The 26,021-nt window shown below is 36.5% G+C and overlaps 1 protein-coding gene across 12 annotated transcripts in view; it reads right to left on the reverse strand.

Moving 5' to 3' along the window:
* The window catches only part of SUGCT (succinyl-CoA:glutarate-CoA transferase), a 328,922-nt gene that overhangs the window by 296,257 nt on the left and 6,644 nt on the right, over nucleotides 1–26,021 (reverse strand). For all 12 annotated transcript variants that reach the window (XM_050709076.1, XM_035552596.2, XM_035552598.2 and 9 more), the window contains 3 exons: nucleotides 23,183–23,268; nucleotides 22,180–22,230; nucleotides 16,736–16,856 (listed from right to left, as the gene is read on the reverse strand). In XM_050709076.1, the coding sequence (XP_050565033.1) occupies nucleotides 16,736–16,856; nucleotides 22,180–22,230; nucleotides 23,183–23,268 (258 nt within the window). The remainder of the gene's footprint in view (nucleotides 1–16,735; nucleotides 16,857–22,179; nucleotides 22,231–23,182; nucleotides 23,269–26,021) is intronic.

The following is a 26,021-nucleotide window of genomic DNA, read 5'->3' on the forward strand; positions in this document are numbered from 1 at the left end:
TTTGCCTTCATAGAGTAAGTATCTGCAGGGCAAAACTGCAAAACCTAGCTTTTTTTTCCTCTATAAAGATTTTCTTAATACAGGTAAAATCTAATCAAGTTCTCTGACTCATATGTCACTGATGAGAAACACCTTCAAAATAAATGATATACAACATACAACAGGATACCAGAAAAAGAATGTCCAAACAACTGAACAAACCTTTAATTAGACAACACTAACCATCTTGAGATATCACCTTGTGAAATTTTTCAAAACTGCAATGAAGTTAATTTGAGAGAAATAAAAATCTGACAATCGTACGTCATATTATCTGAGCAGGTACATAATAGCAGTATTTAAAGGGGGACTACAAGAAAGCTGGGGAGAGACTCTTCCTCAGGGAGCGTTGTGACAGAACAAAGTGTAATAATTTTAAACTAAAAAATGATAGGTTTAGATTAGATATAAGGAATAAAATCTTCACTATGAAGGTGGTGAGGCACTGGAACAGGTTGCCCAGAGAAGCTGTGGATGCCCCATCCTTGAAAGTGTTCAAGGCCAGGCTGGATGGGGCTTTGGGCAACTTGGTCTGGTGGGTGGCATCCCTATCCATGGCAGGAGGGTTGTAACCGGATGATCTTTAAGGTCCCTTCCAACCCAAACCATTCTATGATTCTATGATACCTGATAGCCCGTCTTACCATACAAAGAATATAGCTTTGTGTAAGCAAGCATCTGGTAATTGTAGCTCCATTGAATTCTTATGAAAGACGTACTGTCTTAGAAGAAGTTACAAAATTTTTCTTCCCAACCCCAGCCATTCTTTTGAAAAGATGGTCATGGTTCGCTGCAAGACCTGTATTCTGACTGCAGTATCCATAATGAGTCTACTCCAGTGCAAGAAAGCCTTCTATCTACGAGGGTGCTTTTCTTAACTTTTAATATGAGTCTTTTTTATTTACATTTAAACAATCACTTCTTGTCCTATGCGTCACAGGCAGATTATTCCCTTTCCTTTACAAGAACTTTTACTTATGGGAGGACTGTTTTGCACAGTCCTGTTCTCATTACCCTTACATTGCCGTAAAATCTACAACTTCTAATGACAAAGTTTTCTGTACAAGACAACTTGCAGATCAGTGGGTTTCGGCCAACTCTGACATAAACACAGGGATACAGAATGCTTTTAATGTTCAAGCACATGGAAAAGTGCCAGATACTGCCACCATTTCGGTTTCTGTAAATGACAAAATACAGGCTATTTTTCAACAGTTTGTGTCTTCTACACCCAAAACTGTTTTCTTTTTCTTTTTTAGCTACTGGCAAAGGGATTTATTTTATCACAGTATTTTAAAAACAGAAGTAATGAAGACCACATGCATACTAGGAAACATTTTCAGGTCAACATCAGCTACTTACAGTCTTCCTACCAATCTAATACCCACAGAAAATACAGTGAAGACCAACAACAAAGACATGGGAACTTTGCATCATCTTAGTAAGTCATACTGATCCATTATTTTGCTGAAATCTCAAAGCGTCAACATTTTAAACAGTAAAAGAAACAAAAATGCTGCAACTCGCATATAGAAAGTCTATCACATACAAAAAATATTAATAAAACAACAAAGCAGAAAAGAGGGTTACAAGACATGACTGTCTCCTGAAACGAACTTCTTTGGAAACCAGATGAGAGATCTTTTTAGTAATAACAAAAACTGCTTGGTGATCTTTGCTTGGGTCTTCTCCTTAGAATATTAGAACTCAAAAACAATAAGCATAGCTTTACAAAAGCCTACTGCATGGCTTCTGAAGCTGCCTAAAATCTTCCAGCTTTATTTCTGTTAACTTAGCTAGGCATCAGTCCAAGTATAATAGCTACTGAAAAATAAACATTAAACCATCAGTAAGTGTCTCCACAATTGTACTGCGTTGCTATGTTGTTCATACCCAGGATTTCAGTGCCTAATCTGGTTTCATTCACTGTAAACTAACCCAGTGTCAAACCTTACAACTCACAGGCTGTCTTCTCTGGTATTCTTCATTAGGACGGAGTCCAAAATCCTGAAGTTTCAGATTTTATACAAAATATTTCTAATTTTAGGGTGCTTACATTTAGATGAAAGACCAAGCAATGAGCATGAAGTCATAAGAAAACCACTACTTCTATGCATAGCTTAAAGTCAATACTGAGTTTTAAAGCAAGGAAGATTTATGACTTGTTCATTAAACTTTGTATATATTTCTCATACTGAACAAGGAACAGGAACACAAGAGTGTTTCAGAACTGCAATCAGTTTCAACCATTTCTCTAAACTCACAATATTTTGGACATTCAGGCTACATGTGACTGGAGAAACAGTAGCGGAAAAAAACAGCACGGCTTTTCAGCTAAGATGTTTAATGCAAGCGCAAAAGGTTAGCTCAATCATTTACAGCAAAAATACATGCATCCTAGCTGCTGCTGGTGTGCTGGTGACAGAAGCACGCAAACTCGAAGACTTAGAGGCACTCAACTAAGCCTACCTTCACATCAGATCTGAATCACACAAGGATACCAATCCCACCAACAGAGAGGGGGGCCTGTCAGCTCCCATCAGTTTCTCAGAAAACTTTGTTTCAACATGTATCCTTTCAGCTTCCAACCTTTTCTTATTAGTTTGTATTACTGATATATTTTGGAAGTTTGTTCTGTGTCTATGCCAGAGCCCTTCATTACTCTAATGATAACAGTACACCATATACTGGCAAAGCACTGCTTATGCAAATGCAACTTTCCAGGACAAATTATGCTTTATACTAGAATGTAAAACCACTTACAGAAATGCAATTCTGAGCAGATCAATTTTACCAGTAAAAGAAAAAAAACTTTTGCCAATATAATAGCATAGTTGCTAATGGCTTCTGCCAAAACAGCTAAACCGGTCAATGTTCACACCTCTTCACATTCCTAACCAGCACAGCTGTGCTGACAGAAGCCTGTTGTATAGAAAACAGCCTCACACTCAGTTCCAAGAAGTTTGTCAACCAGCTGAATGTTACAGAAGCCTCCCCACTTTGAATGGGTCTGTTAGCTCTTTGCAAAATTAATACATCGGGAACCCAGAAAAAAAAAAAAAAAAAAGATAAATACAACAACTATAATTTAAGTAGGAAAATTATCCTTTGGTCCTGTATCCTAACAACTAATGTGGTTAACATTTGTCTTGCACAAGGTGGCATCATTAAAGTTTGCTTTTATTCTGAAATACTCTTAAAATGCATCTTTGGGATATTCATACTTCAATCACCCCTGACTGGAGTGGACAGTTTTTGTGTATAACAGGTTAAAAAGCATTGTTGCCATCACCACTACAAAGAGACTCCAGAAGTCAAGCCCATTTTGCTTTTCCTCCAATTAAGAGGTACCCAGCTAAATTGCTCTGCAACATCTGTCAGGCCTGGATGGTTCACATTTTACTCTGCAACCTTTTGGAAACTCATGTTCCAAATTGTTTTTAAAGGTGCTGCTAGGGGGACTTTTTAGTCCTGCAATTGGTATTTTGGGCAACAATATTCGTTCCATCGATAATGCTCCAGAGGGACAGGAACACAGAGAATCTGTCTTCATGCTGTCTGAGCTGTGCTAATGGGTGTGAAAGTTTAGCTGTTGTCCAAAAAGCACGGGATAGCACAGGAATATAAGAACAAATGTACTAGATCAGACTCAAGACCCAGCTATCTACATGTTCTGTCCCAGAAATAGAGAAAAACAGATGCCAATATGAACAGGATAAGCCTATCTAATATTTTTCTTGAGTACTCTCCCAGCTTCCAACAGTTTGCAGCTGACAGACTTCCTGAATAAGCAGATATAGTTTTAAATTTTTTATACGGTTCATCTTCAGAGCACAATACAACTGAGTGGTAAAGTTATATGACAATTCCCAAACCAACTGTTTAAGGGTAATGCATACAGAAAGCCTTTACAAGTTTAAGGTGCTTAGAAAGCAGACACTTCCAACTTAATTACAACATGAACAAAAAAAAAAAAGTGAGGATTTTGAACAACTTTACAATATTATAACCAGCAGTCCCAAGAATTCAAATCCTGTTAATCAAGCTTCCAAACAAATGAACCTTAAAAGAGAAAAAATAAAAGTTTTTTTAACAACAAAGCAATTCAAAGTAATCCTATTGTTTGTCATCCATTTGTAAGCCTTTGATTAACAGTGGGGTCACTGTTTCCCAGTCTTCCTCAGAGTGATTAGGATTACTACTTTTTTTTTTATTTAAAAAAAAAATAACTCCATATTAAGAAAAAGCACCAAATATAACACTAAACTCAACACGGAAAAAATTATTGTGCCTAACACACTCACACAATGTTTTTTATTTGTGTCCAGAAAAGTAGAAGAGGTTACAACCTGTTTGTGAATATATCACCTGTGATATAAAACAGACAGTGGGGAACATTTAGGTGGTCTTCTTAAGGAACAGAAATCAAGATCAAGTTCCCTATATAGCACCAGTAAGAATGACCCATTCACATAGCTGTATATCAGTAGGATAATAATTAACACTAATGGCTGGGAAAAGAAATTAAAAGCTCCCACTGGCCGCCATAACTCATTTCTGAATAAAGCAGTCAACTGCTAGAAAGTCTTCTGTTTTCATTCCTACCAAATAACAATATTTGCTTTATTTTATAAATAAATAAATTTACACAAACTAAGTTTCATGTGGTTAGGACTGCAGCTTATATTGCATATATTAAGTATTTTACTTTGGGAAGAAATGATGGCCACAGAGTGCCAGCCCTGAGGCAGCAGAATTCTGGAACAAAGTTTGTGACAAGCAAAAGAAGGTTTGGGAACATCACAGGTGACTTTCTGCAAGAGGCAGCAAACCAGAGGCATGACACTATCCTAACATTTAAGAATGCCAAAATGACATAAAACCTTAGAACATGATAGTCCCTGAATTGCCCCTGAAACTTAGGGGCAATTTTCAGAAACCTCAGCTATAGTACCACCTTCCTTTAATCAACGGTCATCTCTTAACAGACTCTTTCCTGAAGTTTTGCATTTACACAAATCTTCTTTTAGCTCTAAACAAGTAATGAAAGTCCATTAACAGCACGTACTGCTACAGCATCTACACCATGACAAATGACTGAGGCAGGCAGCTCACAAAAGCAACGCAGCTATATCAGCACATTCCAGATAGCTTTTTTTTCTCAACACAACACTGTTGGGTTATGTAAATGCATTGTGACTGGCATCAAAAATTCACTTTTTAAAAAGAAAAATCTGCAGAACTATGTACTACGTAACACTACCACTGATTTGTCACTGTATCACCATTGTGATTGATTGCTTTGTTCTTAGGAACAACAAGAATTATTATTTCTCCATTCACAGAAACGAGAACAATTGTTTTGGGGTTGGGGGGTTGTGTTTGTTTTGGTTTTTGCCTTTTTTTTTTTCTTTTTGCATTATCAAAGCTGAATTTGGACATCTGAATTTCTGCCAATTAACTTCCTTGCATAAGAAAATTCTCTACTTTTAATGTTAAAAACAGTTTTTCCATTTGATGGTGTCCTGGTTTCATTTAGGACAGAGTTAATTTTCCTCCTAGTAGCTGGTAGGGTGCTATGTTTTGGATTAGGATGAGAAGAGCGCTGATAACATGCTGATGTTTTAATTGTTGTAGAGCAGTGCTTACACCAAGCCAAGGACTTTTCAGCTTCTCACTCTGTCCTGCCAGCGGGCAGGCTAGGGATGCAACAGGAGCTGGGAGGGGACAGACCCAGGACAGCTGACCCAAACTGGCCAAAGGGGTATTCCATACCATCTGGCGTCATGCTGAACAACATATAGGGGTGGCTAGCCAGGGTGGGGGGGCCAGCTGCTCAGGGATAGACTGGGCATCGGTCAGCAGGTGGTGAGCAATTGCATCGTGCATCACTTGTTTCGTACATATTATTAGTATTATTATTAGTATTATTATTATTACTATTATCATTATTATGATTATTATTGTTATTGTTATTTTCCTGTCTTAATAAACTGTCTTTATCTCATCTCACAGGCTTCACTTTCACCTTTCTCTCCCCCATCCCAGAGAGGGAGGGGGGAGGATGAGCGAACGGCTGTGTGGTGTTTAGCTGCTGGCTGGGTTAAACCACAACAGATGGATAAGCCAAAAGGAAAAACTGACAATTTGGATACTCAAATGATGTCTACAAGGCTAAAGATATTTCAAAATGAGACACAAATTTCATTAGATGTCTAGAAAGAGATCAGGTATCTTGGATTCATGAGATAATGTAGAAAAGGCAGAGTTCTGTATTAAGGTTTACCCAAACATTGAGAAATTCTGCTTGCAAACATGGTATAATACAAGTAGAGATTAAAATTGTCACATCAGAGGTTTTGGCTACTTTATTCATTTGGTGAATACAAGGAGTAAGGAATGATAGCTTCAAAAACTGTCCTACTCCCCAGCAGAATAGGTAGAACTAGTCTCAATTTACAAACATATATACAAGCATAACTTTTTGTTTAACTTCTTTATGAGTTTTTTTGTGTGTGTGCGTGTGTGTGTGTGTGTGAGAGAGAGAGAGAGAGATTATGGCTCTACAATATTTAACCATTGTGCCTTATAAATTAAAGCTCTTTCCTCAAGTCTTGCAGAAATTCATATTTCGAATGAATGTAGTCTTAATTGGTAAATTTGATTATATAGATGGCCACCTCAGATATCAGAATAACTACATGTGAGAAGCATAGTACCCTTTCAATAGTTTCTGCTGCATGCCATGAAGCTGCAAAAGGAGCCAGTTGTTAATTTTTGTGAACATGTAGTTTACACTGAGAATTACAACTGAGCACATCAGCATAGGGCAGAAAAGCACCAAAGTATTTGATTCTCACCATATCTAAAATCTACAAGGAAATACCGTGATCTACCTTCCTCAAAACAAGATCATCATTAAATTTGATGATTAAGTTTCTTTCATGTATCAATCCTGAACTGTACAACAAACAACCGACACGATGTAGTCTGGAATTCAAAGAGGTCAGTAGTTTCCTGGCTTGTTCCAAACATCCTGATGTGAATATCTAGTTATAACTATGCCTGTTCTCATTATCTGCATATTTGCCTACTCAATTTTTAATTCGACAACCATCTTGCTCTCAAGGACGTACGACAGCAAACTCTGCAGAGTACTATAAGACAAATTTCTCTGCAATGCACTACCATTTTTAAATATCCAGTCTTCCAACTTCAGATGCCACCTGGACTTACCCAGCTTGAGAAAGGCATCTTTAATAGTATATAATAGTGGATCTGCATCATTTATTATATCATATGCTGTTCTCCTATTCCAAATCACTTATCTCTCAAAATCAGACAACCCAATTCTCCAATGGTCACATCCAAATTCTTATTATTTTAATTACTACCTACCAATTTTTTTCTTGTTCTTAACACTCTCACTTTGAAAACCAAGCAACATATTGACTGCTCCTACACATTAAGCAAGGACTTTTTGCTGATGCCTTCACATACCATCAGGATCTTCATTTAAGAATTACTACATGCAAATTTACAGAACATTTTAGGAAGAACGGGTTAAATGGCCACAATAGCTCTTTCTGATCATAGCAGCTTTTAGTTAAGAAAAAATGAGGTTTCTGAGCTACCTTCCTTATACAATGATTCTTATCCATAGTTCTTCTCTCAACTCTCTCCAGTTGTTCACATCACTTTTTAAATATGTCACCAAGAAGCAGACTTAGCCTTCCAACTGAGAACACACCAATGTGGAGTAGGGCAGGAGTAGTCTTTTAGGTCATATTTGTCTTAATATAATCCAGTATAATGCAAATCCTTCATCTATGACAATATGATATCATGGACTTGTGTTCAATTTCGATCATGCCCCACCATTATTACATCCAAATCTTCTGAGCACCCTTCTCTCACCCACGGTATCTTTAAAAGGACTTGATTATTTCTGATTAAGGACAGTACATTGGATATTGGACTTGCTCCAACATTTAATTCTACCCTTGCTCTATTATTTGTGTAGACAAATTGGTCAAGGTCATTTCTAATTCTAATCGTGCTGTATAATACACTTGTACTCCCTTTCTGCTTTGTGGACCTTTTGAGCTGTATACAGATCTCACGCAATTAAATTGCAGCTTTTACACCAGGAATACATCATGCAACTGCCCATTGGGCTCTGGTGACACAGGGACTCTTAGGAATATTTTAAATCCCTGGTTGTGGGAGGAAAAACTGAGCAGAGATTTTGAGGCCAGACTTACATGACTTATCTGTGAGCTAGCCACACTCCCAGAAACAATTTTAAATAAGATTTATAATGCTATAAAGAGAAAATTATGGTTTATATCTGTAAATCAGCTCTAGACTCTTCCTGCCCCTTAACTCCAAAACCCACAATAAACAGCCTGTAGTTCTTAATCACATGAGGATTTGGGGGTCATCCTTATTCTACTCTATCACCATTTTTATCAAAACAAAATATCCAGCAATGTCAGTTCTGAGGTACTGCCTTCCACGTCACATATGAGATACTAATAGTTTTCGCTTGTATAGTACAAGAACTAAGGTAGTTTCTGGTCACTCCAGAAACGATTTTATTATTTGTTTTACATTGCATTTCCCTAGCTTATTTATGAAAGTGTTTTGTGAGAGTGTCAAGAACTTTACTACAGTTGAAATATATGCCACAAGGTTTATTGCCCTATTATACCTGCTAATAATATTATCCCAGTAATGATTTGTCTTTAAAGCCTCAAAAACTCCTCAAAAATTATTATCATAGACTATTTTATCTCTAAACCCTGCTTAATAATTTAACAACTCACTCAGATAACTTCAAGCTATCAAAAAAAATTGACAGGTCAACTCTTTAATCCATCTTCCAACTGCATAATGCAAAAACTAACACATTTGACATGCCTGATTTTCTTTTTAAGTGCTCTATTTTTATCAAATCAGGCTCAGGTAGATGTTGCATATTTTTTCACCTTCAAATGCTTTGTCAATTGCTGTCAGTAAGTTCATACCTCACAAATTGCAAATCTGATTTTTCTGTTTATTTAAGAGAGGTATAATGTTCAGAGTTTTCCAGACCTGCCTTTTCATTCTCAAACCACATCAAGAACTACTGGAAGCAAGACGCCCAGTTTCTTCTGAAAATGCCTCTTTTGACATGGCAGTCTGACAGTGCAGTACCTTCTATTTTTAGAAAACAATAGATCTGTTGAAAATTTCTCTGAACATTCTTTCACTGAAGACTGATACCATGACACTGATCCTCCTTTTCTGCAGTTCCCAGCTTCTTTAATTATCTCATCCTCTCAAATTATTCCTGTTTTTAGAGTATCAAAAGACTGCTGCAATTCTTTAAATTCTCAGCTAATTCTCCAAATTTCCATTTCACTCTTCATGCTTGCATTGGCTTGCCTTTTTTTTTGTCTCACTTTCAGTGCTTTTTTTTTCAACTTGTTTTGCCTACTTTTAGGATCATTTGATGAAATTATTTTGCTTTTTTAATTACAAAAAAAAAATCATCTTGTTAGTAAATTTGGGTGAGTGAATTTTTAATAACTTTTGATCAAAACCATTTCTACAGTTGCTGTTATTTAGTTACAACTAAAACATTGCTTGAGCCAGCTTCTGAGCAGAACTTCATTTCCTACTTGTATGCTATCTCCATAAGCACTAATTTACAACTTTAAGAAGTTACTTTGCCAATTTATGTCATGTTGTGAAACAAACTCTGTTTTCTTTAATGTAGGATCTATCATTGTGTTGGCAGGTAGTCTACCAATTTATCCCAAGTAATTATATCCAGATCTATAACCATCTAGAAGTGACAAAAACATCAGGCATGCATCAGGCGAAGGAGTGAGCACCAAGAATTAGACCGTCCAAGTTATCTATGATTTTATACGCCAGAATCATTTGGTAAGAGGGAGTCTACAAACTATACCTAGTCCAAGGCAATTCCACATCTCACCACTGAAAGTGTGCAAATTAGAGGACTAAGAACACTTTGGCTAGCCTTTGACCAGCAAAACATGCTGAGGTTGTTGTTTTTTTCCCTGTCATGAAAATCCTGGAGACAAAGTAGGACGAGCATTAAAATTATAACGTTACATCTTCTCATGAGGAGCAGCTACAAATCATCAGTACATTATTTTGAGTTATTATCTGTTATGCAGATGGATAGAGTGAAGAACTACTTTGCTTCTCAGATTCATCAGAATCATGCATGAGATGCATAAGACTTACATATTTTTGAAGGAATATGTTCATTTATGGATTTTAAGGACTTCATGTACATTCATTACAAGGTACAATTCCAGATTTAGAACCGTATGAAACTTAGAAGACACACAAAATGTGAAAAAAATATTTTGCCATTCTTTCCACTTATTTTTTTGTCTTTTTACAACACTACTCTTTGCTAGCAAGCACAATTAACACTTCAGTGTAGTCTAATCATTTTTAAAATCAGAGTTAAGACTCGTTGGGGCTAGAGACCACAAATCCCGAAGAAATATAATCTGTTACAGTAATACAAAGTTAATAAAAACAGCAATTCCAAACATCTTATCTTACTTCTTTTTTTTGGTTGAACTACAAATATTTCTGCATAACAGATCATCATTACGTCTTCAATCTCTTTCAAGCATAAATATACTAGACTATTTTTCTCCTGTTTACAAGAGAAAATAAATAAATCTTTAAACAGGCATAAAACTAAGTACCTCATAGCCATATTTTAAGAAATGGCATGACAGAAAAAGGAAACATTGAAAAGAAGAAATTGGGTAATGCTATAAATGACACAAAAAAGCAACCTGCATATGATACAAGGTAAAGAAGAAAAGAAGGAAAGGAGCCAAAAAGTAAGGAACACCAGCTTCAGCAAAACCTGTAGAAGAGAAGTAGAGCAAGCACAGTTCAATCAAAAAGTAATAAACGAACAGAGCAGGGGGACAGGGGTTGAGAAGCTAAGAGCAATAGCCTTCATCATTCAAAAAACCTACAAAATTCAAAGTCTGTCCAAACGTATTACCTTCAGAGGTATTAAGAAAAGAAAAAAGTGCTTTAATTTGAAAATAATGTTGTCCTTTTAAACAGTGCCCCCTCCTGTTCAGAAATAAACTGACTTTCTTCGTTGAACTATACAGACCATACCAATAGCAACAAATAGTCACTCTCCTGTGACCTGTACATGATTTACTTTAAGCAGCCAATTTTCAAAAAAAACTTAAACCAATCTCAACCACAGAACTGTCAAAATATATTATATTTAGACTAATTTTAAGATTACTCTCACCAGAAAAGCCAACTTGTGAGCGAGAACAGACAATCTGGAACTTGAGAGCACTTAAAAAGCAGCAGAAACATTGAGAAATACTGCTGCCACAGGGCTGGATACATTCAATCAGCACTGTTTGGATAAGAAACTTGGTTTGCTAATCAGGACTTCCAAAATGTCAAAAAGACAACAGTATCTGGCTTACCTATGTCTAAACTCTTCACCCACATATGACCTTGGACTTTCTGAAAAATTACACTGCCTTTCATTTTACTATCACTAACGATTTGCAACAGTCCAAAATTTAAAAAGAGGTGATTCCATACCAACAGCATTCCTGTATGTAAGAGAAATTGCTGAAGTCTGAGTAGATTATAAAGTAGCATAGCTTCTGACTTCCAGGAAGCCTGTCTCCAGATTTTTTCTGCTACAATGTGTGCCTAATTCCACTGAACCAGTCACCTCCATACCTTTCATTGAAAAAAGTATTTTATGCAGTATAGTCAAATCTTGATCTTTACACTATAATGAGAACAAAACTTTTGAATGTTTTCTCACAGAATGGTTCTGCTATTCCTAAGCACAAAACTGAGGAGGAAGCTGGTTTGTTTTGCTATATTAGAAAACAACAACTTTACAGCTGTTTGCTTAAAACCCTGAGAATTTCTATTCTTTATAGTGAAGACTTGAAAAAAATTGGGAGACCTTTTTGTCATGGTTATGCTTTTCTATTAGTAATATTGTTGTGTCTTTTGAAGGTTTTGTTTTATTTTATTTCCACCAAAATATCTGAATACAGTTTTAAGCTATGATGTGAGCTCGGAAATACACACTTTCCAAGGAAACACTTGCTAGTGCTTCAGGGCTAAAATCTCCAACGATTCAGTCCATGATGCACATGCTACACCATACCACATCCCAGCAGTTGGTTCTGACAAATATATCTATGCTGTCCTCACAGACCAATGGAGAATGCTCAAGCCCACTTTTTATTTATATTTACTGCTCATACCCATTATGCAGCAAAAAACAGGTTAGAATGAAGGTTCTGAAGGAGATTATCTGGAAAATTAATTTGGTAGGAAAGCGTGGGTTGCCAAAAGAGGTAAGCGAAACTGATGTTTGGTGAGGAACTGAGCTAGCGGGGGAAGAATCTGAACTTGCTAAGCTTAGCAATCGCATCTAGAAAAGGGCAAGGTAGAAGGTAATAGACAGAGATAGTCTTATAATTAAAATGATAATAATAATAATAACACAAACAATTACAACTTGAGCACACACTCTCTGGGATAATACAAAGGAAGGATACAATGCAGTCTAGAGTCAGAAAGTTACTTTCCATATTTTTGGATGGCCCCTAAAATTAAAAAAGTTTTAATATCCAACTTGACTTATTTACACTTACATGTAGCAACTGAATGAGACAAAAAAAATCTGAAAGACATCTTGATCACAGCTGTTATACAAGTTATGCTGTAGGGTGAAACTGATTCCTTCAAATTACTTGTTTATTGATTGCATTCCATACCTATGATGTTTAAACATGAAAGGTAATATGGTTCCAAAAATAAGAAACCAAGACATTCCAGATGATATCCAGTCTCATTAATGAGTTAACTAAATGGATAGGGGAAGTAGTGTCCAGTAATTACTTGTAATTTATTAAACGAATCTGCCATAATGTCTTCAGCATGTAGAATGAACAACAAGAAGAAAAAAAAAATGGGAAAACACCCTGATTCTGACACACTGGACATGTTTATTTCTTGGTTACTTATGCATTATCAAGTGTTATGCCAAAATGTCTGTCTCTGTATTCTCATATCTAAAATGTAACAGAGTTCATGATAGTCATTAACAATGACCAACATCATTTTGTCTGTTAATAATAGCCATGATACATAAAATACACCCTTTAAAAAGCATATTTGAAGCTGGCTGAGTGAAACAGCATAAACCACTCCAATCCTCTGTTCAAAGACCGTGTAACATAATTCATGTTATATTGTGTATCCATTATCCTTCACAGGACCTGCAAAACAGAAAGAGCTTGAGAGCTAACATGTTCCTATTATCTCTTGCGCAGCCTGTAAGTGAGGTGCAAAATGATGGATGAAATCCCACTGTTTAGAAGTAAAAGGGGTTTCTGTAACCAAGATAATTTGTCTCAACAATTTTCAACATTTGGGAAGACAACTAGTCCATTTAATCCAATGTTCTAGGCCAGCACATCTCTTACATCTGACAAACAATATTTCTCTTTGGATCTTCCTTAACTCATATTTTCCATATCTCCAGCTAGGCATTTTATATACACATAGCTTTTTTTATGGCATTACCAAATAATCTTAGACTGCGTTCTCAGTCTCTTTCCATCTGAAATATTGCATCTAAGCCCTCAGGAACCTACAAGAATTCAGTTTGTCCAAGGGTCATTCCACTTCACTTTAATTCCAATCCTTATCCTTGTACATTGTCACATGCATAGCTCCTGTCTACAGTCAGGGAACTGAGTACTTTTTGAGGGCCTTTCAGAACACAGCATTAACCTGTTTCCTGCACCAATTTTTCACAAAACCAGGCATCCAAATCAGATGCCTCAATTAACTCACATAAACCTGTTTTTTGATCACATACTATCACGCCTAACATCACAACATCCAAGACATTGTTTACAGACAGATTGCTGTGCCCAAATCCCCTTGTTTTTAATAGGCTTCCACATCTAAGAAACGAGAAGAAAGAGGAAAAGCATTTGAACACTACGAACAGCAAGCAAAGGAATAGGAGGTACCTTAAAAAGTGAAGGATTACTGATAAGGTTCCCCCATCTGCTTCAGAAAAGTGAAGTGATTCATATGTTTACATGAACAGCTTGATGTGGTCAGTTAACTTTTTGTATGTTTTCCTTGGCAAAGTTATGATGCATATTAATAACACAGACTCCAACAAAATTTCACCTTGCTCCGATATACTGATACAGATGATTTATAAGTATCCATTTTACCAATTTGTTCTAAAGCCTTTTATATTGAATATTCAAATTAACAATTTCTCAAATTGACCCCTTGCAGAAAATGGCTTAAGTACAGAAACTCCCCTAGCGTTCTCCATAATAATTAGCAGTACACATAGAATCATAATTACTATTAAAATGTTTTATTGCATTTAACAACCTCCTTTGCTATTTGTCTAGCCTTATTTGTTTACAACGGAAAAAAAAATCTTTTTGTCTCTTTCCATAGGCATTCACATTTTAATCTGAGCTTCTACACGAAGCAATTTTTGTCAGCAAATATTTTAGTTTTGACCTTTTTACCATTTTTTTTTTTAAAGCTAAATGTTCTTACATTAGCATTCATCCCACAGCTCCAAAAAAGCAAATGATATTTGAATGCAGTACAGTAAAAAAATAGTTTTGAGCTGTAGTGTCTTGAATCAGGTGACAGAGTTTAGAAATAAACCAGTTTGTTCTTCTCAACTTGCAGTAGTGCAAGCAAAGGGTTAGGAAAGCCAAGGCTAACCTGAAGCTGAATATGACAGAGAATGATCAATGGGCTGGAGCACTTTTCCTATGAACACAGGCTGAGAGAATTTGGGCTTGCTCAGCCCGGAGAATAGAAGACTGGGGAGACCTTACAGCGGCCTTCCAATACGTAAAGGTGGCCTACAGGAAAGCTGGAGAGGGACTCTTGGTCAGGAAGTGTAGCGATAGGACAGGGACTAATAGCTTTAAACTAAAAGAGGGGATATTTAGATTAGATATAAGGAAGAACTTCCTCACTGTGAGGGTGGTGAGGCACTGGAACAGGTTGCCCAGAGAAGTTGTGGATGCCCTAACCCTGGAAGTGTTTAAGGCCAGGCTGGATAGGGCTTTGGGCAACCTGGACTAGTGGGAGGTGTCCCTGCCCATGGCAGGGGGGTTGGAACTGGATGGTCTTTATGGTTAAGGTTGGAAGGGACCTTTCTGTGATTCCATGAAGATGATTAAGAGACTGCAATATCTGACACATGAGGAAATGATAAGAGCTGAGACTTTAGCCTAGAAGAAGAGAAAACTCAGGGGATTCTTACCAATGAATATAAATACCTGGTGGGAGGGAGTGAGCAAGGGGGAGACAGACCCTTTTCAGTAGCACCCATTGAATGATAAGAGGCAATGGGCAAAAACTAAAAACCCATGGCATTGCACCTGAGCACAAAACATTTTTTACCACGACAAATGTTAAACAGTGGAACAGATTGTCCAGAGACTGCGGAGTTTCTATCTGTGGAAATACTCTAAGCCCATCTGGACTCAGTCCTGAGGAACCCACTTCAGGTGACCTGGCTTGAGCAGGAGAGTTGGACTAGATGAACTCAAGAGGTCCTTTTCCACCTAAGCAATTCTGTGAAATGAAGTAGTTTTTCTTACTTCAAAGTTTTCATCTAATATCACAAACACGTAAAAGCATTCAGAAGTTGACATGTGCAGTGTGAGAGGAAAAGCAGATTTACCAAATCAAACGCCAAGCCATCACAAATAAATTGCAAGATGGGTATCATTTTATTCTTTCATCAACTGTACAGCAACTGAAACCACAAAAACATTCAATTTACTAATGATAAATTACATGCACAAGCAAATGTGAAAAACACTGCGGTAACTAACCACAGACCAACCTAAACATACGTAAAGAAAGACTTAACAGGTTTCACAGCTAGTCCTGAACATAATTGCCTTTCTGCCCTTGTCTTAAGGGCTCAAAAAAGCACAAAAGCATGAAAAATATATCACAGACTAAAAAACCTCATTTGCTCCCCATTAAATGGGAAACACACAGTAATTAAAAAGCTAAAGATGTTATTCAGAAATTCAGAAGCAAAACAGGTCTGGCCTGATTTGCAACTAAGATTTTGAATTGGTCTTTGAACGTGTGCAACTTCTTCGTTTTAATTTAATTCTAACATGTATGCAGGTCCTGATATTCATGTCTACTTCCTTTCCATGAACATGTAACTAGATAACTGAAGAGAGAAGCATGCTTCAGGGCAGTAAACATTGAAATGACTAGATTGGAAACTTGCAATGAAAACTGGTTCATTAAAACCAATGGGGGAAAAATGAGTTATCAATCTGTTCAAAGCAAAATGCAAGGAACCCCACCAATGCTGGCTCCTTTGTGGCCAATAGGAGTACAGCAGTCTACTATTGCCACTGTCGATCACCTTATAAAGTGCTGACATCGTTGCTGCCTCCCAATTTTTCTGTATTGGTTTTTGAATTAAAGTAAAACTTGTTTTCTATCTTCCAATTTAACTTAACTGACATTGAAATAATATACATTGATATTGCTACATGAGTTATAACAAGATGAGTGGAATAAAGGAAACAATGACAAGTTACTGAAATTACAATACCTGTTATTGAACAGTACACTATGTGAGGAGCAATCTTTTTAATGTCTTCATAACCTAGACCAATTTCAGCCAGTTTCCCAGGGATGTAGTTTTCCACAAAAACATCAGACACAGCTGCAAGCTTTAGAAAAGAGTAAGATTTGTTAATGAGCTTCCAAAAGTTCAATAAATTCCTCATATAACTTGACATCTCACTAATCAAGATGGTTCTTGTCTTTCTGACAGAACAGAATTCAAACCTAAAGATATTTTTTTGGTCTGTTAGACTGTGCATGTCTGCAAACTACACATTAGGGATGCGGCGTGTCTAGAAGAGAAACTACCAAAATCCTAAAGTTATTAGATGAAATTACAACATAATTGTATTAGCAGAATCACATTAATTTCCGAATACTTTACCAAAATTTACAGAACAGTCACCAGCTTTATACCTGTAGTTAGCGTGAGGAAAGAGGGGGAAAAGGATGCATGTTTATCTTCCATGTTTCCTCTACCTTACGGTTTTGTAAAATCTTGGGGGGGGGGGGGGGGGGGGGGGGGGGAGTTGGACATGTTTGTTTTGTTGTTTGATTTTTTATTTTTAAGTTTTAAAATGATTGATTACACTTACTGGAACAAAGGCTATATATCCCACTTTCTGTATGTGGAAACAAAATACAGAGCCCAAAAATGTTATGAGGTTAACATGGTTAACATGAACATCTTAAAATCACCTCGATTAGAACAGTGATGTCAAGCTCTGCAGCATGATTTTCTGCATCACATCTAAATGAATGACCTAGTCCAAAATCTACTGAAGATTAACATATGACCTTGATGGGCTTTAAATTGTATCTTTTTATTTTTATAGAAATTATGAACAGAAATATTTATACATGTTTCAATATAATATTGAGAGCTTCTGAAGCTTGAGAACTACATATTAACAGAAATATGCAGTGCTTGGCAGAGTTGTATAGTTTTGGAGTTTTTCCCCTGTTTGGTTGTAGGATGGTTTTTTCTTTGTTTCTTTTTACAGGAATTTAAAAGTTATTCCCTGAGAGGAACATGTTTGTGCACACACCTTTAAGCATGATCTAAAACATTTCATTTCTTAATGTTATTTCAAGATGATCAGAGTCACATTCTCTGGAACTACCATGCAGCTGTCTGATCAATATATACAGCAAATTGGGCCAGCTTCTATAAATTAGTGTCATCATATCAGCAATCATAAGCATTTTTGTTCTAGCATGTACACTGTTTAGTTGAATCTAAGGCCAAAGAAACAGCCAAGCCAGCAAATATTTAACAGGAAAGACAAACTGATTCTTATTCAGTCAAGAAGGCATGCGAATTATGAATGGTTTAACCGGAAGCATGGATGAAACATTAGTAAAATTTACAGAAACTAAGTTCAGCATAAGGTAAAAGTGGGTTTTAAAATGCATGTTGTAAGCTATTTCAAGGGGCTGTGTCAAGAACTGCTAGGACTACTAGTTTTAAACCATTACAATATGAGAAAGTCTCCATATTCTAAATAAGTATTGCTGGATTTCTATGTGGACAAATGGCTCTTTTTAAAAAAACTATTCAATAGGAGTGGACTCCATAGAAGACCATAACTTCATGACAGTTAATAAAAAAGCAGGCATTTGTCACAGGACAGTTCTCAAGAAGATAAGGTTTCTACAGAGCTCACAGAGCTAAAGCATTAGCTAGTAAAAACAGAAGCAGCTCAGACAGATCTACGACTGTCCCAATCCTCTGTGCAGGACAGCAGATCCAACCACAGAAGTAAATTAAGGGCAATGCAGTGGGGGAAGCTGTTAGTTGTTTAATGTCATGCCTTTATGAAAAAGAGAGCCAAGGGGGTTTATTTTCTCTCTAAATCCTTCACAGTCCATACATTAAATACTTTTCCAATTGGCAAAACTACAACCTTAGCTAAATTCATCCAAGAAAAGCAATCAGTTACAACTTGTGTACTGTTTTCACTATGCTTTGTAATCTATCAGATGCACAGAGATGGTATAGGCTAGTTTGAGATCCGTTGCCCACCTCATACTGAAGAGGTATCTCCTACAATCCACTAAGGGGGAAAAAAAGATGGCTAACAAAAAATAAGTGCAATACTTCTGGATGTGGCAACATATACGGTTGATTACAGTGTGAAGTGCAGATACAATGATTTAGGACCAGTCTAGCAGTGTGTATGTATTCTTATAGAGATGAACATAATGTTATAGATGTCTTACAAATATTGTGCCAGCTCTGCCACTAACATTCCCATTACTCTTGGAAATAGTCTTTAATGTACAAGTCAGTGTGTGCATAGTATGCATCTCTTTTGATGCTCAGTGAACTCTAAGAGGTACCCAGTGTTCTGTTATTGGCAAGTACTGAACTCAGATTCTGATCTTAACCAATTGCATGTTCTTAAAACACAAAAGGTGTTTTGGTCTTAAAATTCAACGGGGTTTTAAGTCCATTGTCAACTGAAATTTCACACTGTGTTCTACAAGCCCTCCAGAGCTTACCACTTGTACTTCTGATTCTACTAACAGCAACAGAATGCAGACCCGAGTTGGAATACTATATGCTTCAGATCAGACACTGATATGTTCAACCTCAGGACAGAAAAAGGTATCATGCATGCCAACTAGTCATTAAATTGAATATAAACAACACAATGATGCTACTAACTTGACAGAGCAGGCTATTCATCGCCTTCAAAAAGATTTTTTGAAAGAAGTACTCCACACAGAGAAATGTGTGAATACGCACACACACAGATGACAATATTCATGACACATGCTGACCTATCAGCTAAATTGAACAGGAGGAAAGGAGTGCCATCAGCTCCCCATCCAACTGAATTCTTTTAAGTCCTTCATGACTAAACACAGAATTTAATTAGTTAAGGTTAAATACTCAGGAGAAAGGTATCCAAGTTTCCTAAAACAAGATGCTGAAAATTGCTGAATAATGCTCTAAAAGATTGTGTGTCAGAGGATGGTATTAGTGCACATACCATCACTGAAGAGAAAATCATTTCCATTCAGTGAGACATTCAAATATTTGGAAGGCAGTTCACAGCAAGTTAAAAGCATTAGGAATGAAAACAGGGCTACAAGTGACACAGAATAAAGAAACAAAACAGAGCACTAAAGTAGTAGTAGGAACTTCAGTGTAAAATAATCACATAATTATGCAAGAACAGACCTTTGGGCAAGTGTGCATTGTTTTTTTCCTGTTTGTTTTTTTTTTTTTTTTTTTAAGTACTGTGCCAAATCCAGGACAGTTGATTAACAGGTTTCTTCTGCATACTTGATAATATTGATGCAATTATCAAGGTTGTGCTTTTTTCATACACCTCAAGACTCGATTCCTTTGTTAATATGATTCTGGATTCTGATATTAACCTCCTTCCACCTATATGGAATTTACAGGAAGGGAGGAAATGATTTATTCTAGCCATGCTATCTTTCTTAATAAAGAAAAATGATCATAACCTCATCACTTTTCTTTGTAGGTCTTCAGCCCAGGACATAGTTTGTATTTAATTGTGAGTAACCGATGTCCCAAATGCAAAGTTCCTCTTGCCATTAGTTACCTTGCAGATACAAACATTACTTTACACTATAGGAAACACACTGCTGAACAACACTCAATTCTTTACACATCTTTCCTGATGTTACCAAAAGACAACTGACAACAAATGATAGCCTCTTATACATAACACTCTTATTTTTAAGAAAATCCAAATGGAAGAAAATGGAAAAAAATATACTCTGGTTCCATTTGAGATGCAGTATTAAAATGTCAAGACCTCTGCACCAAATTCCCCCAAGGCTATCACTGAGTGAAGTAGAACAATGATAGGAAAGTTGCTACTTTGATACAAAAATCATGTGGGGTTTGAACTCAGCCTCAAGCACAAAGGTTGTAATACTGTAAAGTCACCAGCCATTGAGTGGCACAAACCATGAAGAGGTTCTCCATGTTGCAGGCAGGAGGAAGTTGTACATTTAACAACAAAATCAAGGAGCCCCCTTCCGACACAAATGTCAAGATGAGAAAAAAGGAATTTCTTAACCAAAAATAGTAGCATTCACACATAAGAAGCTAATGCTGCATCCATCCTTCCTCCAGTTCATCCTGACTCATAGTCCCAGATGTCTTCAACTTTGTCAAACAGGTTCAGCCCATATTCATGAAATCATTGGACATTTTGCTTACAGTAATTTTTCTTCCTTTCACCCTTTCTTTTCCCAAATGTCAAAGAGAACTAGGGTGTTTTTTTTTTTTTACTGGTTTTCTGGGAGGAACTTTTTTTTTAAACCCTTATTTAGAATGTGACTATTTTATCCAAAAAATACATCTGTGTTATTCCAAATGGCCTGTTTCCAAAACCTTTAGAAGATAAACATACAGCTTCATAACAATCAGTAATGAATGGTTCTGTTCTGCAAAGAGCACGGGGAGAGGGAACCAGAAAATCCTTGGCTTATATAGAAATCTTCGGAGTTTAAGCATCTCTCTCTCATAGAGCTGACAATAAAAAAAGTATCAAAATATCAGACAACTTAATCTACTTTAATTTCATATAAAGTTCCTAGCAAAAATTACTACCAGAAAAATTCCACTTATTGCAGGACATATACAGTCTCACTGCAAAAAACAAGAGTGATTGGAACTGATACTGAAGCAAACAGGATCAGAAGCCAGCTTACCATTTTAGATATATTGCTACTGCTGTGATTTTTAGCCCTACAGAACTATGTAGCAGGTCCTATACTTCAAGAAAAATGAAAAAAAAAAGGATGACAACACAAGTTTTACAGAATGTGAAATACGGTGCTTTTATTAGCTTTCCAACGTGGAAAAAAAAAGATCACCTTAAATCACCCTTGCATTCTGCACTGAAATACTGAAAAAATAAAGATATATGAAATCTGTAGGAATTTGACCTACAGGACAGCAATTCTCAGAAAGATGCAGAGCAACTGAAGTTGTGAATATACTGTAACACGCTGAAATATGCAAAGAGTGTATGTAGCCCAATTCTCCTTCTGTAAGCTCATTGCTGACTTCATTGGAAGGAGTTTCAAGCTAGGTTGATGAAGTTGTACAGTAAGATCTAACATAGCACCAGATAAGCACTAGATTGTTAGACCTTCTCCTCACAATATTTAATTTGAAGCTTTTGATGAAGTTTTCAAGTAAATTTTATCTAAAATCATTATAAGTTACACTGTGCACCAAACTTTTCTGCATGCAAAACTGCAGAGCGTAGAGGCAATAAACTGTAATTTTAGAAGTATTTAAGAAGTGAACTGCACATATACACATTTTTAATTATCAGATATCTTATACTTGAGAGTTTACGCAGAGTTTATTCTTTCTTACACAGGATCAAACCAATACAAAATAGGTATGATTTGCATTCCATTAAAACCTACCTCCCTGATTATTTTTGCTCCTCTTGAATCCTTCATATTGATAGCTATGCTCTAGAGACAAAAAAAAAAGTAATTAAAGTAAAAGCCCTTCTAATCATTATCAACATCTTCTAAACACAACCAACAGTTAAGTTTCACACTATAGCTAAATAAACAAATTTTAACCCCACTCCACCCCTAAAAATAATTTTCTGTTGGTAAAGCAGGCTTAATGGTCTCAGAACCAGACAAGCAACAGAACAAGCCTGATGGATGTGCAACTGGGAGCTGCACTGTGGTCTGCTCACTGTATGTTTGTACAGCACTTACTACTGCAAGTACACATGGGGACACCAGAAACATTTGTTTCAATGGCAACAAGCCACTAAACAGCTCAGGCACTTTGTGAAGCTTCATATTAATCCTCAAGTTTCAAACTACACTCAGCCAACCTAACTACAGTATGATGCCTGCTCTCCCCAATCCCCAGCTGCCAGGTAAGGCAGGTCAGCTCAGGTGATCCATCCCAAAAAAACGATCTTTTAAAAGAATTAATAACCCTGAATTTCATCAGGGTTAATTTTCAGTTGATTTGCACCAGCAACTGAAGACTGGCAGGACCACTCCTGTATTTTGAAATTGCCTCAGCTGACCCCAGAAGCATACCAGAGATTTACAGCCTTTTTTGTTTAAAATACTTCATTTTTGTCCTGAAATGTACTCACCTTGACAACATAACTAATGCCAATGTAACTATTGCTCCATTATATATGTTAAGAATCAAATGAAGTCAAATTATATTCTTATAAAGTACATCTAAGAAAATTAAACTAGTGAAGTTCTCTGTTAATCGTCTTTACTTATGGTTTTACTGTTCATTTTCACTTAGTTTTAAGTCAATGATAAATGTACTGTACAGAGTTCAGCTTTTATACCAGACCAAACGTAAATAATTTGAAGGAGGAGAACTACATCTTTAATTGCAATTACAACAGATTAATCTTCAATGTAGCACTTCATTTACCTTTTTATTTCTATTGACACTGAGAAAATAAACACTTTCTGTTCCAACAAAAGGTGGGCCCCAAGCTCTTGTGTCATCACCAGCTCCTGAAAGAAATACCATCACATTTTTTACATTTTTTATAACTGTCCTGTATTACACTGGCAAAACACAACAGGAATAAGAAGTTTTTTTTTCTTCTCCTAGGTAATATTTAGGCCTTCTAAATTACAATTAGTAGGCAGGAAAAAAAAAATAATATACATATTCTAGGACATTTATTTCAGAAAACACCTAAGAATGAATGTAATTAAGCAAAGTGAGTTTTGTTTTTGGTCGTGCTGTCATGATTTTAAAACAGCTTGCCTTGTTCCTGCTATGATTATTTACATTTTAAAATAGAAATAAATACATTGGGGAGCAGCTGTATTTTTAATTCCTTTTTAACTTAAAGCAGAGCTGCAATACCATTCTTTCATGCAATCTGGAAGAATTTAGCAGACGTTCTTGTTCACACAGTCAACAAGCCATTCATGAAACACTCCAGATACAAAGTCATGATATCACTAATCAACAACAAGTTGTTAAGCTGCGTGCTGCAGAACAGCACCAAAAAGAAGCATTTGCTACAGTGCTCCACCATTCAGAAATTCTCTTGCCTTACAGAAAGGGAAAATGGAATTCAAGCTTCTGCAGCTACTGATGTCACTGATTCATTTATACTTAATTTCCAATTTTAAACTTTTCTTAAATGTCATGAAGACTGGCAATCTATTTTAATTGCCAGTTTTAGTTTCAATCTAATTAGAATTAAAACTAAATTTAAGTTTGGATATAATCATGATCCCAAGTGCTAGCAAGCATGCACAATATCTCTTCATCTATTTCAGTATCTAGACCTTAACTCCTTGTTAACTTTAAGGGAGTAAAAACTTTCCTCAGTGAGGCAACACAGAAGATGAATACTAGCAGAGATACGCAACTGACCTAAAGAACCGTTGGTCCAACACAATATAGCCACTGCCATATCATGCTACACACTGGAAAAACACCTAAAGGTTACAGCCATCTAAGCTCAAATGTGGCAGAAGATATACAAATGTAAATTATACTCAACAACATTTGTATTGGTTATCATCTCAAAGAACTATCTTGGTTCAAGCAGGAAGCTTGGGGAAAAAAGTAGTATTGCTTCTATACGGTCCTATCTTGAGCCAATTAAACAAAATTTCAGTAATACTTTCCACGTAGGAAAAGGAACACACACGTAGTGTGACTACTATCCTCTACAAATAAACACTCCTGTGATTATAGACATCTCACAGAAAAATGAGATTATCCATGACTGACATTCAAACTGAATGTCAAATGATTGTCATCAAATGATTGACATTCAGACTTCTCCGGCTGCCTTTCTCCCTCAACCACCAAACAAACTCTTCAAGAGCAGGAATGCAAATCTCCAAAATGATTACTTCATACTAATCATCAACACTGCTCCATTCTTACTATGGAGATATTTAAAATACCACTGTCCATCTCATCAAATTGATGCAGCTTCTGCCCTGTCACTAACGTGAAAACATCTGAAACAGAACATGACTAAGGATGATCCATAGGTTGCTGTGACAAGACTTTTGATAGATGTTTTGTTAGATGTTCTAAAACTCCATATTCCCTATTGAAAACAAAATACAAGACGTACTATGTCTTAGCATCTCAAACATATGATTCATTAGTTTTGAAAAGAACTGGTAAATACGATACCAAAATAAAGTAAAGAAATTTAAAACATGGAAACTTGATGTGATGTGCAGCTCCTATGGCATAGTTACAAGCCTCAAATGTGTAATGAAGCTTAAACTAAAAGTCAAACGAAAGGTGTAATTCTAGAATTGAACTGAATGCCATGTGGCTTGTTATTCCTGTATGGTTTTAAGAACTAAAAAAATGTAGCTACTCCAATAGAATGAAGAGGTGGGGCTTTGTTTCTTTTTTTTTTTTTTTTTTTTTTTTACTTTACCATTACGCAATCCTCAACAGATCTCAGAAACAGCTCTTTTTATATCAAGTGCAAGTGTTGAGTGGAAAAACTATTATGTTAAGCTAAAACACACACAAATATTCTTCTCTTTCTGAAGTAAGTTCTATCTATGAAGCTAACTACTCGGAGTCCAACCAGACTCTAAAGTAGTGACAGAAATCTTCTTCTGCATCTGAAAACACACACTGGAAGCTCGTTAATCTCAGACACATTGAGCACTAGAATTAAGATTAGAATGAGTCCAGAGGAGTAGGAGCACCTCTCCTGTGAGGACATGCTGATAAATGTTGAAGTTATTTAGCCTGGAGAAAAGAAAACTCCATGGAGACTTTATCGCCACCTTTCAATACCTAAAGGGGGCCTACAGGAAGGCTGGCGACAGACTCGCTCACTGAGGAACTTCCTCAATGTGAGGGTGGTGAGGCACTGGAACAGGTTGCCTGGAGAAGCTGTGGATGCCCCATCCCTGGAGGTGTTTAAGGCCAGGCTGGATGGGGCTTTGGGCAACCTGGTCTGGTGTGAGGTGTCCCTGCTCATGGCAGGGAGTTGGAACTGGATGATCTTTAAGGTCCCCTCCAATCCAAGCCATTCTGTGGTTCAGTGATCAGAGAAGAGCAAAGACTCAAAATCCTAGCAGCAGCACAGTGTTTAACTTTGAACCTAGAGACAGTATTGGCCCATGATAAACAAAGAGAATAAAGAAAATTTCTCATTAGGGAGTAGTAAATAACCTCCAATTCAAGAAATCTGTGTGAGTATAACTGAATCCTGAAAAAAGGCATCCATTTTATTAGGTGTTGGTTAGTTGGGGGGGGG

This window comes from Cygnus atratus, chromosome 2 (assembly GCF_013377495.2).
Source record: "Cygnus atratus isolate AKBS03 ecotype Queensland, Australia chromosome 2, CAtr_DNAZoo_HiC_assembly, whole genome shotgun sequence".
Classification (NCBI taxonomy): domain Eukaryota; kingdom Metazoa; phylum Chordata; class Aves; order Anseriformes; family Anatidae; genus Cygnus; species Cygnus atratus.